Source organism: Tenrec ecaudatus, chromosome 11 (genome assembly GCF_050624435.1).
Source record: "Tenrec ecaudatus isolate mTenEca1 chromosome 11, mTenEca1.hap1, whole genome shotgun sequence".
NCBI classification, from domain to species: domain Eukaryota; kingdom Metazoa; phylum Chordata; class Mammalia; order Afrosoricida; family Tenrecidae; genus Tenrec; species Tenrec ecaudatus.
The window spans coordinates 105,450,936-105,468,283 of record NC_134540.1 but is presented as its reverse complement, the minus strand read 5'-3'; the positions used below and the strand labels follow the sequence as shown (position 1 = coordinate 105,468,283).

The 17,348-nt window shown below is 41.4% G+C and overlaps 1 protein-coding gene across 1 annotated transcript in view; it reads left to right on the top strand.

Annotated features, from left to right (window-relative positions):
- Window positions 1-17,348, top strand: part of UBAC2 (UBA domain containing 2) — a 208,263-nt gene that overhangs the window by 148,926 nt on the left and 41,989 nt on the right. The window contains exon 7 of the mRNA XM_075563460.1: window positions 5,287-5,532. Within this exon, the coding sequence (XP_075419575.1) occupies window positions 5,287-5,532 (246 nt within the window). The remainder of the gene's footprint in view (window positions 1-5,286; window positions 5,533-17,348) is intronic.

Sequence of the window (17,348 nt, the reverse complement as noted above, 5' to 3'; positions counted from 1 at the left end):
GCTTCAGAAAGTTCCTGGGAAAATTCCATTACCTATTAATTCTGTAATTCTACAAACTCTTTGAACCCCTTCATGCCTGATTTTATCTTGTCAAGCTGCCCTTTGAAACTTTGCTCAGCTTTCTTACTTGATCTTTTCCCATTTACTTTAGCTACTCAGAAGTCTCAGTCTCTTCTGGCATCCACTTTGGTCTTTAGTTTCTCTTGACTTATGGTCTTCAACTATGATGGTCTTGATGTCGTCTCATGACTCAGCTGGTCTTTGGTCATTAGTGTTAAATGCATGAAATATTTTCTTGTGACAGACTCTAAACACAGATGGAATGTATTCAAGGTCATGTTTTAGCCCTGTGGGTTTGTTTTGATTTTCTACAACTTCAGCCTGACCCTGCGTATAAACAGTTGATTGTTCTACAGTTGACCCCAAGCCTTGTTTTGCTCAATGATACTGAGCTTCTCCATCATCTTTTCCACCAATGTAGTGAAGTTGATTACTGTATATTATAAATACTTTCAGGTTTTTTCTTTATACTTCCATTTGTGGTAACCTTTTATATATCATAGCTTTTAAATTTTAAAGTAGATAAATATATGCTTTCTTTTTTGTGCTCTGTGTTTCTTATTTTAAAGTTCCTCAATGTTCCAATGCCAAAAAGATTCCTTCTATAATTTTTCCCAAAAGATCTAAAGTTTAAAAATTACATTTGTATTCTTAATTCATTGGGATTTTACTTTAATGAATGATATCAGGAAAAGGGGTGTATTTTGTCTCTGCCTTATGTTTAACTAGTGTTTCTTTTTCCCCGCCAGTGGACCTAGGTGTGTTATATACCAAAACACAAAACCAAACCCACTGCCATCAAGTTCGTGCTGACTTAAAGCAGCCTTCTGTGGGTTTCTGAGACTGTAACTTTACAGGACTAGAAAGCCCAGTCTCTCTCCCGCCAAGCTGCTGCTGGTTTCAGTCTGACAACCATGCAGGTCACAGTCCAACGCATGACCACTACACCACCAGGGATCCTTGAGTTATATACAAAGTAACCGATATATTCAAGAGCCTTCTTTTAGGCTCTTTTCTTCTGGTATATTTGAGTAATGCTAAATAAAGACCACACTATATTAATTACTCACCTTTCATTGTATCTTGAAACCTAATAGGCTTTATTATGTTTTGCCTTTAAATCTTTAGGGTTATTCTTGACCTTGGATATGTTTTTAACTTGTTAAAAAATTGTGTTTTGGCATCAGAAGACCCAAAAATCAAACAAAAAACCCCAACATATTGTTGAGAACGAGGGTGGTCGGAGCAGAGACCCCAAACCCATCTGTAGACAATGGGGCATCCCCTCACAGAAGGGTCACAAGGAAGGGATGAGTCAACCCAGGGCACAGTAAAGCACCGGTGAAACAGACACTATTCCTCTGGTTCCTTGAGGCTTCCTCACACTCCACTATCATGACCCCAGTCCTGCCTTTCACTGCAGGCTAGACTGAGCATGTGCACAGGTACAGATGAGAAATAAGAGCTCACGATACATGGGATCCAGGAACTGGAATTGGAGTAGATACCAGAAGGGTAGGGGAAAGGTGGGGAGAAGAAGAGAGAAAGGGAGAACCTATAACAATGATCGACCCATAACTACACACACACACACACACACACACACACACACATCATGCGCGCCCACGCCCCTCCAGGGAGATGAACTACAGAAACTTGGGGAAGGGAGAACAGTGGTTGGTTTAAGATATGAAAATAATAATTATAATTTATCAAGGGGTCATGAGGGTGGGTATGGGAAGGGATGGAAAAACGAAGAGCTGATACCAAGGGCTCAATAGAAAGTAAATGTCTAGAAAATAATGATGGCAAACTACGTACAAATATGTTTGATACAATTGATGTGTGGATTGTTATAAGCGCTGTAAGAATTCCCAATAAAATAATCTTTTAATAAATAAATTATAATTATAAAAGAATGTGCATAAAAGTGTGTTATGAAGCTGTACAAATCAATATAAAGAAAAGAACATTTTAACCACCATCTATGTCAATTCAGAGCAGTCAATACCTGAAGCCCTCAGTGTCCTGAAACCAGTAAATACCACCTACTTAATTAACTTTATAGTTTTACCTCATAATAATAGTTTAGAAATATCCATTTACAAAATTGATGTCATAATGTTTGCAATCTCTTGTGTCGTTTCTTTCTTTCAACATTGTTTATCTTTTAAGTTTAGACCTTTTTATGTTCTAACAAAAAGTTTGTTTCAGTTATATTTGGAAATTTATTGAACTTGTATATTAATTTATGAATAATTTACATCTTGACAATCCTTCATCTTCCCATTCATTGAGGTGTAGTGCCTTTTCCCGTGAATAGGATTTTCAAAATGTTGGTTAATACGGTTTCTCACTTTCTCTAAAAATGTTCGATATATTTGTTAGACTTACTGCTACGTATTTGATATTTTTTGTTGTTGGACTATGCTAATAGTTGGCTTTTTCCTTCCTGGGAAATCTCCAGTTTTTATCTCTAGTTGCTTTTAATCATTTCTTTCTTTGTTTCACTACTGTGGATCTATGTGTAAATGTCATTTTATTGTCCTTCTTGGGGCTTTTGTCTTCAGTCTGACTATTTGTATGCCTTAGTTGTTCTGCAAAACTCTCAGCTATCGTCTCCCCTACCTCACAATCCCCTGTGCCACCTTCTGAAACCTCGGAGAGACAGACTTGAGGGCCTCCCTTGTTTCACGCCCCTTGCCTTATCTGCAGTGCCTGCTGTTCCTCACTCCAGTTTCTTTCCTATGTCCTCCGCAGCCTTTACTTTCTCCCTGCACAGGAGAGGGGGGATAGATATCTGACTATGCCAAATGGCAGCTGGGAGTGCTTCTTACACAAATGTAAGCGATCCTCCATTTACTGCTTGCCTTCTCCAGCACCACAGTCCCTCTGGAGCTCATAGGACCCTCTGTGGACAGCTGGGTCTGTCCTTCCTGTATGCTAAACGATTTATACTTCATCAGTTTACGCGATAGGTTGTTGTGGTTCAGGATCACAGATGCTTTCTATTGTCATTGAACATGGGCTTTGTTTCTGTTTTCATTTTCTCTGTTGTTTTGTACTTTTTTTGATAGAAGGTACATGGCGATTATTTGAAAGCAGAAGTCCTCCATCATTCACTCTTCAGCCACCTCCGGTCTATCTTCCTTTGCTCATGAACTGAAATTGTTGTTGAAAGGTCAACAAAGACATAATCCAGTGTCATATCTCTTGCTTGAACTCCCAGTTGCATTAGACATAGCTGACCATTCACATCTTAAAACACTGTTAGGTTAGTTCCAGTGGTGATACTCTGTCCTGCTTTTCTGTTTGTTCACTGGTGGCTCCTTCTAGTTTTGTTTTTTTTAACTGATTCCTCCTACTTTCTCCGCCCATAAAATATCGATGGTACTGTGGACTCAAACCTACACCCTCTTTTCTTTCTGTGATACATCCTCCACCCCAACAATATTATAGCCAGTCCCATTGCTCTACGTGCTGCCTAATACATCAATGACTATCAAAGGCCTATATCTACCTATTTTCCCCCAATTCCACTGTATCACCCGCGTGATCCCCGTTGCATTGATTCTAACCCGTCGGAGCCCTCTAAATGCCTTCCAAAGCTGCATGTCCTCATAGGAGCCTAGAGCCCCATCTCTCCTTTGCAGCACCTGGGCTTGAACCGCTGGCAGCAATCCAGTGTTTAATCGGACAGAGCCACCATGCATCTCTGCAATCTTGTATTCTTACATACTATTACTGCTGTTTGCTCCACCTGAAGTTTTCTTTTAAAATTTTCTTTAATTTAAAGTTCACTTTATTGGAGGCTCTTACAACTCTTATAACAATCCATATATAAATTGTATCAAGCACTTTAAAAAATCACTTACAACTCTTAGCACAATCCTTATGAATTTTTCTTTAATTTGTCGAGTTACTGGCATCCCAGCATCCCTAATATCTTCACTCAGTTATCTCCCTCAGAGGAGCTACATGACCACCCCAGTCCAGAGAAGGCACTCTGCTGTAGTTCTCTTTTAGGTCTGTCTGAAATTGCTCTGTGTGTTTGTTCATTGATTAGTCTCCATATTGAGCATTGTTAGCTCTGCAAGAGTTGGACCATATTTGTCATGACTTCTGCTGTATTCTGAGGGCCTAGAACTGAGCCTGACATGGAGCAGATATTTAGTAAATCTTTCCAAATGAATTAATTTAAAATTAATTAATAAAACATTCAAGTGTAATTTTTTCACATTAAGCAGGAAATTGTTAGATATGTTCTAATTTGTTATAAGTAACTCCTTGAGATCAAAATCACAAAATTCAAGTTATACACGTTTCACCAAAGGAATAGCCATACTCCTATTTATGTCAAAAACCATAAAAGAGTTTGTAGATCTCCCTTGTCATATAAATGACCTTGAAGATAAAAAAGTCTTGTTTAGTTTTTCAATAAATGTAATTATTGATTGCCTAGGAACATAATTGAGAAATTTTAAATATAGGAAAAAATTAATACATGAAATGATGATTAAAGTGCTACATTTAAAAATCAAAGATTTTAGGTTGCCTTTTTTTGTGATAAATTTATCATGTGTCAGGCCATTGAACATCAAAGTTGTTTTCTGTTCCTATCTCCTATTGGCCCTCCGCCAATAAGGGTAACCACAAACATACTTCAGTGTGAAAGTGTTTCTATTATCAGATTTTTAAAATGGCTTTTGGGGTGGTTGTTTTCAAATACTTCACTGGTTCTTTGAGTCATAAATAAGGAGTCCTGATGGTGCTGTAGGTTAGGCATTGGGCTGTTAACCACACGGTCAGCAGTTCAAACCCACCAGTTGCTCCATGGGAGCAAGATGAGCTGTGGACTCCTGTGAACATTTACAGTCTCAGAACCCATAGGGGCAGTTCTTCTCTGACTAATAGGGTTCTTAGGAGTCAGAATGAGCTCCAAGGAAGCGGGTTTCAGTGATAATAGCCAGCATTGTGCTATTCATTCTAATTGAACAAAACTCACTTGCTTTTACTATGTAAATTAAAGGTGTTTTGTTGAGTTTTACTGTAGTTCTATAGTTTTAAACATGATTTTGTTTATCACCTGACCCTAATACAACAAATAAAAATCTCATTTAAAGAATAGAAATAATATCCCCAGAACGGGTCTAATGCCTCGATTTCTATGTTAAAAATATTCTTTACATGTCCATTACATTTCAATAAATGAATGGTTTCTTTCAGGTTTCTGGTATGTGCTATAACAGCAGCGTGTTAAAAATCCACCAGGTGCTCTGTGTCCCCAGCTGGCTGGCAAAGTTATTTTCATGGACCCTTGAGCCCATCTTTGCCACCTCGGAGCCCACCAGCGAAGCCAGAATTGGGATGGGAGCAACAGTAGACATCCAGAGACAACAAAGAATGGAGCAGCTTGATCGACAGCTGATGCTCTCTCAGTTTGCCCAGGTGCGACGGCAAAGACAGCCACAGGTAAAAAACAGTAATGTTAACAGAATTTTAAAAAATACTCGGTGGTCTAAGTAAACATTTCCTCTGTGGTTCTGAGATTACGTTCTCTATCTGTGCGTGACCAGTAGATTGGGCAGTTTTCCAAAGAGAATATGAATCTCTTCCAGTGGCTACTCTCATTGTCTTGAGGAGGATAAATAAATTGCAACTGAAAGATTGGTCAAACTAGACATCCCTGTTCCAGTTATGGTAGATAAGCATGTATTTCTTAGAGAAACACCAACCTAGTTAGGAGGATGGGATATTTATCTGTTTTTATAATCTTGTTGAAGCCACAGTGTCTTCCTGTGAAAGTGCTTATCACGTGCTCTGGAGTGAAGTCAAACTTCTTGATTGTCCTTGGTAGAAATGAGAGGAACATTGCAGTGAGAAAATTATCAAGGGAACAATTGACAATGACTGAATCATCATGTATCATTGAGAGTTTATTTACAAATCTTGCTATACCCAAATGACCTGGTACTGTACTTGTCTTTCTTTCTTTCTTTTAAATCATTTTATTTGGGGCTCATACAACTCTTATCACAAACCATACATACATCAGTTGTGGAAAGCACATTTGTACACTCATTGCCGTCATCATTCTCAAAACATTTGCTCTCCACTTCAGCCCTTGGCATAGCTCCCCATTTTCCCCCCTCCCTCCCACATGAGCCCTTGATAATTTATAAATTATTATTTTGTCATATCTTACAGTGTTCGAGTCTTTCAAGGAAAGCAGGGGGGGGGGGGGAAGTATTAACTGTATTTCAGGCCAGAACCTGGGACCCGATCTTTCCGTGATCCATTACACTGGGCTCCTCCTTGCTTGTCCTCAGAGTCTATTTTCTGGATCATAGGAGAGGGTGTTGTTCTCTCTTAAATCCCTATCTCCTGTCTGTATTTGAGGTGGGAGGGAGGTCTGCAGGGCCTCACCATGGCCTGGAAAAGTGAAATAGAGTATGGAGGCCCATTGGACATGTGCGACTCCAATCCCATAGTTTATATCTGGCATAGGAAGAAAGTCCCCTTCGCAGTGGCTGAGACTACAGGGGAAACGGAGACGCAAAGGCTGTTAGCTGCAAATGTATTTAAATCTGACGTGACTCTAGAATGTCTGGTAAAAAGGCCCATCTGGGAGACTGGTGGAACCCCAAAGTCTATGGTCCCTAGTTGCCATTCGGGTCTCGGACTGAACTTACCCGCATGGCTCAATTTTCAGCCAACAAATAGGCAGGTCTATAAGGGAAATAATAACACTAGTGAAGTACACACACCTTAGCATCATCAGCCATTTGAAGGGACAGCATTTGCCCAAGGACCAAGTTCAAAAATGTTAGGAGAGAAGGAGCAGTAGAGGCAGTAAGCGCAGAAAGGAGGTGGGAGTGATGTTAAATTGAGAGGATTGCGATGAATGAGATGATGTGAAATATGTGTGAATTGTTTAATGTAAACTGATTATCTGCTCTGTAAACCTCCACTCGATTTACAATAAAATGTTAACAACAACAAAACAGCTACCTGTCATGGTTACAGATGAAATGCAGATTTCTCTTCAAGAAGCCATGGAGTGACGAGAGCTGAAGGCGAAGTAGTAGATGAGTTCTCTGAGAGAAATATAACACCCAAGGTGAACGAACAATAGTGAACGTTGTGAAGAAGGGGAATTCAAGAACATGTAATTGTGCTCATGTGGAACCAGTACACAGCGAGAAGCAGTTTTTTCAACAGAACTTGGAGTGACTGAATAGGTTAAAATCAGCAAAGGTGTGTGTCATGGTTCTAGCCTCTCACTATATTTATTTGGTCTCTGTACTAAACCAATGATACAAGGAGCTGGATTACTATGAAAAAGAACCTGACATCGGGATTGGAGGAAGGCTTATCAACTATCTGTGATGTGCACATGACACAACCTTGTTTGCTGAACGCCAAGAGGACTTGGAGAATTTACTCAGAAAAACCAAAGACTGCAATCTTCCCTATGAACTACAACAAAATGTTTTTTAAAATGGAAATACTCATAGTTTAATAGACACAGTCCTGACCACGTGCTTATTTTGTGCCCCAGTGATAAGGAACTCCATGTCTGCCAGTATCCGGAGCAGTTTTAGAAACTGTGTCGTCTTACATGTGATGGACTTGCTCCATTACCTTAGGGATTGGGCTTGTTATACGTTCCACACGTGTGTTCAGTCTGTAGGACCTTCCAGGTATCAGTGAATAAAGGAGATTAGAACCCCGCCCTCCTGGGGGTGCGTTCATTTTAGCCACACCTTGGTGCAAAGTGTTGCTACATGTGTCTTTTTTTTTAAATACTCGCTGCTTGCAGGGCACCTCGATTTGCATAGGTCATTCTTGCCTACTTCAGTATTTCTAAGTCCTGAGCAGAATGCCAGTTCCCCAGCTTTTGCCCAAGGCTTTTACATTGAATCATCTGCTGGCCAGTAAAGAACATTTTCTTCTAGTACATTCTTTTCTGCTGTACAGATATCAACAAAATATAGCCATTATATGCCTAAATGTCATTAGCTTAACTACTTGCAGAGCCTGCTCAACCTGGCTGTGTTTGACTTGATTGTCTTTAGGTTTTGTTCAAGTCAATGTGATATATCACCAGAAGTGCACTATTAAAGCACTACTGAATAAATTATTGTGGTCTGTGTGTGTATAAGCACCTTATGTGACAGAATTATATTGGAACGAGTACCTGAGAAAACATACCATTTCTCTTTTCCCACAATGTGTACTTAGTACTTATTATGTACTCGGCCTCGCGCTCAGCAGGAGCGCTGCTGGGGTGATAGATTACGTGTGGTACAGTGGGTAATGCAGACCACAGTGCCAGCCGTTTGCCTCCACCAGCTGCTCCAAAAGAGAGAGAAAAGGCTTTTGCTCCCCCGAGATTTACATCCTCAGAAACCCAAAGAGGTCTCTGAACTGAGTATGCATCAGAATACTCCTTGGCAGTGAGTGATCTTAGTGCTGGACAGCGAAGGTCTTAGTCCGACACACTGTTTCCAATACTCTGAAACCAGGGAGGGGGAACCTTTCTTCCTCCAAAGACCATTTGGATGTTGAGAACATCATTTGTGGACCACACTGGTCAAACATGTAATTAGCTCACCCCTCATGTGATGGCTGGAGTCCTGGTGACATAAAGGTTACGAGTTGGGCTGCTAACCACAAGGTCAGCAGTTGAAAACCACCAGTTGCACCTCAGGAGGAAGATGAAGCTTTGGTCTCTCTGAAACTCACAGGGGCAAGCCTACCCCTGTCCCAGAGGGCTGCCAGGAGTCAGACCCGACTCATTGGCAGTGAGTGTGGCTTTGGGAGAGGGACGGTGAGAACAGCTTCTCTTGGGGGAGGTGTGTAATGTTAGCCGGTATTGATGGCTTTGCAGCCTTATGTAGACCAAGGTCATGGTGTTGCCCAACCCCACTAAACAGAACTTAAGTCCCACAGCTTGGAGAATTATCATGTTCCAATTTTCAATAATAAAGAGCCATGCCTTTTAAGTGCTGGCTCTGTGCCAGTCATATGCTAATGAGTGTGTGTGTGTGTGTGTGTGTGATATTTCATCTACTCCCAACATCTGCCTTGAGAGACACACATGTTTCCATTAAGGCTGACAGCATGGGTTGCTTGCTCAGGGCACAGCTGCTGGTATGGGGGGCCTCTAATTTGGGCCCAGATGTGTCTGTCCCAAGGCCAATGTCCCTGACCATTACAACCGGCTAGCCTCCCTGTAATGAGAATTCCCCACAGGTTTCCGTCACTTATTTTCACTTCCTCCACTTTGACTGGCAAGCAGCGCATTCTTTCCAGTTATATAGCCAATTGCTTGTTTAACCCAAAGTTAGAACTTTTGTCTCCATCTTCTCTATGGGTTTAAAATATACTTGTATCTCATTGTAGACAACCTCAAGTTTTTATTATTACAATTCTAAATAAATCTATTATTTTAAAACTTGGTACTCTAGTATTTTCCTAGAACTCAGCATCTGCTTGGTCAGAAAGTCATTCCATTTCCAATTACTATATATAACATTGGCCTCTCTGCATTCTTTATATCAATCATTCCAAAATTTTGCTAGAGCCTTATCTCACTGTATTCTTTTCTGCTTCTTTGGCCCAGTTTTGTCTTCCTTCATCTCGCCATATGGCCACAGCTTAGACACTCGGCTGTCATCCATCTGCCTGTGTTTCTCACTTGTCACTTTCAGTAGCAGCCGATTGCTTCTTGAGTCCCTCTGCCCAAGATGGATAGCTAATCTGTGGGCATAGAAGAAGTAAAGAAGAAGCCCTCTCCCTTCATGAGTTTATAATCAACTTTAGGGACCCCACAAGCTACATTTGAAGTAGATCACTGTCCTGGAACAAGCAAGGACATACTGGCTGATGGGAGACTGGAGAAGCGAGCCAGCAGTGTGCGCTGCTGCTGTCAGCAAAGCCTGCGCAGGCTGGAGTGATAGGCAGGGTTTGATAAGTGGAGAGGAGAGGATCTCTAGGAGAGAGACTCTGAAAAGGAGCCCTGTTGAAATGGGGAGGGTGGGGAATAAGGTGCCTTTTGATGATGGAGGGAGGTAGTCTTAAACTTGACAACAGATTTAGGTTTTGAGATGGGAGGCTGTGACATGAGGTTCACTCCATAACAAAGGGAGTGTGACAGTTCACTCTGGAGGGAAAACCGATCTCATTGTAGTTTGTAAGATGAACAGAAGAAAAGACCAAGAGAAGGCGATAAATAGAAGGCAATTTTAAAAATCCAGTTCTCAGATAGATGCATGCCTTGCCTAAGATGATAGCATTCTCTCTCTTGACCTCTTTTTCCTGTGTCGTTTCCCAAAAGTCAGACTTCTCAGTCAGCTGAGCTTTCCTCTCTGGAAGCGCTCAGTAGGTGACGCACCCAAGAACTGGTTTTCTCCATTGTCTAAAACTGATGGCACCCACGTTGAGTTATATGGATTCCAACTTGCATTCTCGTGGGCCCCATTCCCAGGGCTCCGAGACATCTCCACTGGAGTGTTCCCCGGACACTTGACAATCTGCCATCGCTTGGCTAAACTTGCTTATCCATCTCACTCCACACAGTGAGGAAAAAGTATTGTATACCCAAACTAGGAAACCTCGGCTTGATGCTAGAATTTTTCCTCATAGACATCTGTATATTCCTCTTATCAACCTCTCACCCCAATTAAATCTTATTGAGTCTACCTCTTTGTTGTAAGTCATAAGTTCCCCCTCTCTTCGTCCCCACTGCCACCATCATCCCACATCTGGTTTTCCGCAGTATCTTGTTATCTAATTATCTTTGTCCCCCAATTGACTCTCTTTCCCCATTCTGCCCAGCAATTTACCTCCAAGGGAGATCTATCGACAGAGAGATCTATCTTAATTGTTTCCTTCCCACTAACTCCATAGTAGCTATATGTAGCCTTCAAGAAATACAAAAGGATACATTGAAATAAAACTCTAGCTGTATTTTAGTGTAAAACTCACTGCACAGGCACCTGACTACTTTGTAGCCACATCTCCTTCCATGGCCTTGGCACAGCCAGTTAGTTTAACCTGAGGAACTTTCTCACGGCCCCACGTTGTTTCTCAATGTCTTCCTTTCCCATCTGTTCTTTTCTCTGCTTGAAACAACTTTATGTTGTGCCAGCCTCCCCCACGCCTACACAAACACATGTTTTGCTTAGTCTGACTCCTGTTTAAAGCTTTGGTGGTTCCGTGGAAGGGTTCTTGCCTTCCATATGGGTGAGCCAGATGTGATTCCTGGCCGGTGCACCTCACATACAGCTCTGGCCTGTGTGTCAGTAGAAACTCGCACATTGCTATGCTAGTGTGGGGAGGAAAACTGATTTACTACATTACACTGCTTCTGCCTGTTTCTCCTGCTTCTTGTTATTCTTCCATACTTCATGTGGAGGCAGTGTGGTTGATATGCATCACTCTTTCCCCGAGAGCACCTTGCTCTGGCGCATTTGCTCTGCACCCGACACATTGCTGGCCCCACGGCAGTGGCATCGCCATCATGGTGGTACTCGCAGCGGCAAGGGGAGTGCTGGAAGGGAAATGAGGGAGGGGAGGCATTATGAAACTTTCCGTAGGCTTGTGTTTTATTCTTCTTCAGTTGTATATGAGTTCTTGTACCACAGGATCTAGTTGTTTCACCTACTTATATCTCTTTTGTTTTGGATGCAGTGTGTTGCCCTTAGAAGGTTAGAATGCCGCAGCCTTGAGAAGAAGATAAACGAGAACAGACTAAGCGTGTGTTCCTAGTGAGGTTTGTTTACAGCCTTAAGGTAGAAATAATAGACATAGCTACTTCTCCCTGAGTATGAGGGTGTGGGGGGAGTGGTCAGTACAATCCAAGGACGCTGAGTGGAACCTGAAGATGTCAACATTCAGGCACAAAGAGGTTGAAACAGCTATCCAAACAGAGCGTTGCATTTGCCTGCTGCACAGTGGAAGATGGAGCTGGGGAGACGACAGAGGCAGGTCATGGGGAAAGGGTCTTATACCATGCAAAGAACTTTTTTTTTTGTCCTTCAAAAAGTGGTGAGTCATTGAAGCCTTTCAGGCAGAGGGAATATATTAAATTTGCCTTTATAGAACATAAATGACCATAATATGATTGATGGACTGAAAAAGTGAGGCTGGGGGCAAAGACCAGTTGAGAGAGGATGAAGAGTGGGTGTATACCCCAGCTCACTGTACTCATGACGATGAGGTAGAACTTGACCTCTGATCGTGAGTGACCACAAGCCAACTCTGCAGAGGAATCATTGCATCTTCTCTGCCAATGACTAATGGATGGTTGTGGTGCTCGTGACTTTTCAGCTTCTCGGTGACTGTGTTTCTCTTTTTGATATTCACAGAAGAAACCCATCTGCTCATACTAAATAAGCAGCATAATACAATGGAAAGAGCAAGAAGCTTTTAGTTAGAAGATCAACCATAGTGATAGGGAGATTTAGATACAGCTTTTCTACTTGGGCTATCATGAAGAAAAAATAATTTGTACAGAATTACTTCATAGACCAGGAGGATCTTGTAAGTAGTGATGATTATGATACTGACCAAGGAGTTCTGGGGGTCCACAGGTGCTGTTTTAGACTGGGTTCTCTAGAGAAGCAAAACCAGTGGCATTTTTATAGGTATGTATAAAGAGTAACTGGCTCACGCGGTTGTGAAAGTGGGTAAACCCAAGTCCTGGCAGCTATGTGATAGGCTGGAGGCTTCTCCTTACTTAGTTGTAAGGGCTGATGAACCGAAGAGCTGCAAAAACATAACAGGCTAGCAGGTTAGATGGCAGTCAGCTGGCTCAGGTCCAAAGGATTAGAGGTGCATGTGCCAAATGCAGGATCCAGACCCAGAAAAAAGATAGATTTTTCTACAGTGTACACTTATATTGGAAGCAGGCTACACCCCTGGAGAAACTTTGGTTGATCGCATCAGAGCTGTGCCCTGAGTAAGAGTGTTGTTCCCCACCTTAATCTTGCTGATTGGTTGCTCATAGTAGAGCCATTATGGAGGCAATTATATTGTGTTAGGCTACATCATGGGGGGTTACTAGGTTTTAACTGCCAAACCACTTGAGAATCCTGGGCCAGCCAAGTTGACATAAAACCTTAACTATCACAAGTGCTAACCAAAAAGTTGGTGGTTTGAAGTCATCCAGCATCTCCTCAGGTTAAAAGGCCTGATGGTCTGCTCCCTTCAAGATTACCATGTAGACAATCCAGTGGGACAGTTCTACTCTGTCACGTGGGGTTACTATGAGTCAAAATCCACTGGAAGACGCCCAACAATAACAACTACAACAGTGGCTTCTGTCTTGTGGTTCTCTAGCAGTGGGAGCGAGTCTTGACCTAGCCGCTAACCTGGTAGTTACTACTCTTAAAGGATGATTGACCTCTAGAGAACAAAGGTCGGCATCCTATGGTTCATAAGCCTAAACACCTGTTTTTGTACAACCGAAGAACTAAGAATGGTTTTTATATTTCGTATGCCTGTACAGGTACCAACATGATATTCTTAACTTTGCCTCATTAGCTTCAAAGCCTAAAACATTTACTATATGGCCCTTTACAGAAATAAATTCCCAACCTCTCCCCTAAAAAATTATACAAGTACTGCCAACTGCTTTCAGAGAGCCTTCCAAAGCACCTTTTTAAAAGAAACACAAGCTAAAAAAAAAAAAAGCAAACTTACTGCTCTCAAGGTGATTCTAACTCATAATGACCCTACATGAGACTATAAATCTGTATGGGAGCGAACAGCCTCATCTTTGTTCATGAAGTGGCTGGTGGTTTTGAATCACTGACCTTGCAGTTAGCAGCCAGTACCTATCTTTTATATCAGGAAGTTGTAATTCTCTCAGAATTTTTCCCATCTCTTAGGTGACCATTTTCTCTTTTTGCTGTGACTGTTAATGCCATATAAGCGCAACATAAACGTTGTATAAGGGAGCGCTGTAAAATCTCCAGGAGTTTTAGAAGCAGAATTAGAAGAAACCCACTTGAAGTAACTTGGGTTTGGTGTAAGCCAAGTGGGAAGTTTACTAACGAGGCAATGGAATCCATTATCGCGTCGCCTCACTGGACTGCTTGACTGTCCAGGATGATTACCACCTCCATACGGAGACAGAGGTGTGGTACCGTGACTCACACATGCGCTTCACTCACTTCTCAGGTTTTGGGTGAACTAAGTTAGACAGCTGTGTTCTCAGTAACATTTTGTGGCTGTGAAAACGGTTTCTCTCTATCCTCCCCCCAACAACAGTTGTTACGTGCCATCTGACGCATGCATCATTATGATTAATACCTGCCTTACAAATCATGAGTATTGGTATCATTAATCAAGTATTTTAATTTAGTGAAGATTTTTACTGATTAACAGTTCTCTGGGGCCCTTGCTGTATTTGTAATAGCTCTACTGAGATGGAATTTATATAGTATATAATTCACACACTTAAATTGCTCAGTTCATTTGTGTTTAGTGTATGCAAAGTTTTGTAATAACTCCCACAATCCATTTCAGAGCACTTTCACTACTGCAGAAAGAAACTTTACACTCATTAGCAAGCACTTCCAGTTCTTCTACCCTTCCTAGTGCTGGGCAGCCATTAATCCACTTTCATCGTCATAGATTTGTCTGTTTGGGACATTTTATATAAATGGATTCATCTAATAGATTGTCCCTTATAACTTACTTCTTCTCACTAGCATAATGTTCTCGAGGTTCATCCATGTTGTAGCATGTGTCATTATCCTATGCTGTGTTTTTAATTAGCAAGATCCAGGGAATGGAACTTTATGCTGGAAGGTTTCTTCCCCTTGGCACAACTTCTGTCATCTGACTCAGTTTCTGGGTAAGCCTCCTGTGCTTCCTTGACCCTTGATATCACTACCAATTCCATTAACATCCTTCCCACAAGACCCGTTTATTGCCTCCCTTCTGTCAAACCGGAGTCTGAACAAGCCAGTGTCCTCCTGCTTCCTCAACTGTGACTAGAAAGTAGAATGGAAGGCAAGCTCACCTACAAGAACGTAGCCCAGCCACAAGTGGTCAAGAAATCGTTTTAGAAATTAACCCTGAGAACCATCTTCCTATTCTTACATCTACACATGCATCTATTTCTGAGTGTATGCACAGAGTAAAGACATTCACCTGGAATCCAGAGTGACAAATTCTAAACAGGCCCATGCTCAGATGACCCAAAGCAGCCTGAAAGTTAGTCACTTGGCACAAGGTACCCTTCTCGGTACTTTGCTCTTTTAAGTACACTCTTCAATTTTTTGGTGCAATTTAATTTAAAAAGCATCCTTGTCAAGTCCCTGCGCTTCTTTCTCAACAAAGCAATCTGATCAGTTAGACCTAGTTATTGTATGACTCTTCTTTTATGAGCACACAACTGTAAAGCATCAGATGTGGAATAAGTTACCAGTGCTTATTGATAAGAATCTGAAAATTAAATGAGAGTTATATGCAAGAACTTATTTTCAAGTGAAATTAGAGCTGAGCTGTTGATCTCAATCTGCACTTCCTTACAGAAACTACTGTTCTTTTTTACTACTGTTCGGTTGTTTGTTCTTTTGTAGTTGATTATACTGACCTTTTTGACAGTTCTGAACAAAAAGATAGGATCAGTCAGTTCTAATCCCTTTCCAAAACTGACTCATTAAGGGACCGTAAGAAAATCTTTTCTAGTTTCCATTATACCTTGATTTCTTCATGGGAAAGAAAAATGTGCTACAAATTCATGGTATTGAAATTTTTTAAAGGATTAAATGATGATGAAGTACTTAGCATAAGGAAAATGTAAATGTTATAAGAAATCCTATGATAAATTGATGGTGCCCGGCTATCAAGAGAGATAGTGTCTGGGGTCTTAAAGGCTTGAAGATACGCAAGTGGCCATCTAGCTCAGAAGCACCAAAGCCCAGATGGAAGAAGCACACCAGCCTGTGTGATCATGAGGTGTTGAAGGGATCAGTTATCAGACATCAAAGAACAAAAAATCATATCATTGTAAATGAGTGGAAACTCAAAGTCCATCTGTAGGCAACTGGACATCCCCTTACTGAAGGGTTATGGGGAGATGAGCCAGTCAGGGTGCAGGGTAGCAACGATGAAACATGTAACTTTTCTCTAGTTCTTAAATGCTTCCTTCCCCAACTCTCATGATTCCAATTCTACCTTACAAATCTGGCTAGACCAGAGGATGTGCATTGGTATAGATAGTAACTGGAAACACAGGGAATCCTGGGCAGATGATCCCTTCAGGACCAGTGGTGAGAGTGGCATCACCTGAAGGGTGGAGAGGAGGTCGGGTAGAAAGGGGAACAGATTACAAGTATCTACATATAACCTCCTCCCTGGGGGATGGACAACAGAAAAGTGGGCAAAGGGAGACATCAGACAGTGTAAGAAATGACAAAATAATAATAATTTGTAAATTATGAAGGGTTCATTAGGGAAGGTAAAGTGGGGAGGGAGGGGGAAAATGAGGAGCTGATATTAAGGGCTCAAGTAAAAAGCAAATGTTATGAGAATGATGATGGCAACAAATGTGCTTGACACAATGATGGATGTATGGATTGTGATAAAAATTGTATGAGCCCCCAATAAAATAATTAAAAAAAGAAATCCTAACTTTTAAGTCTTTCTAAAAGTCACATATTAATCGTTTATAAAGCCACAAATGGGTTCAGAAGCAGACCTTGAAGCAGGCATAATGTTATGTAGGGATATTTTGTGAAAACCTTCTTCATAATCATTTTGCAAGTTTTCCTTCTTAATAAAGGGGGAACAAAAAGACATCCGCAAGGAACTTCCAAATAAAACAGTTCTAATAAAGAACACAAAGGAACCCGTGAACCTCTCAGGAACACTCTGATTTTGGTTGTTTTTTTTTTACTTTCATGGATCTCACCTCAGAGTTCAAGGCCAGCAGCCTATTGCTATGGGCGACAGACATGGTTTTGTGACTGCAGCAGTAGGAAGACTGGAAGTTCCAGTGTAGTGAGTCATGGTCCTCCTGACCAAGACCAGAGCACAGAGAAAAAAGAGTGAGACTTTGAAAAATCCCAGCTTTAAAGTGTTCACTGAAGAAGAGGCCTAGTTTGTAATTGAGAGCCTGAGTTTAGACTGAGACCGTCACTGTCTTTTTCCCTTGAATGCTCCGTGACTCCCTCTTCATTTGCGAACTGCCCGGGTCTGTAGTCATGGTAGGAGGCACTGCTGAAGGAGTTCCTATCTCATTGGAAGTCCAAATCAACACGGGTCAT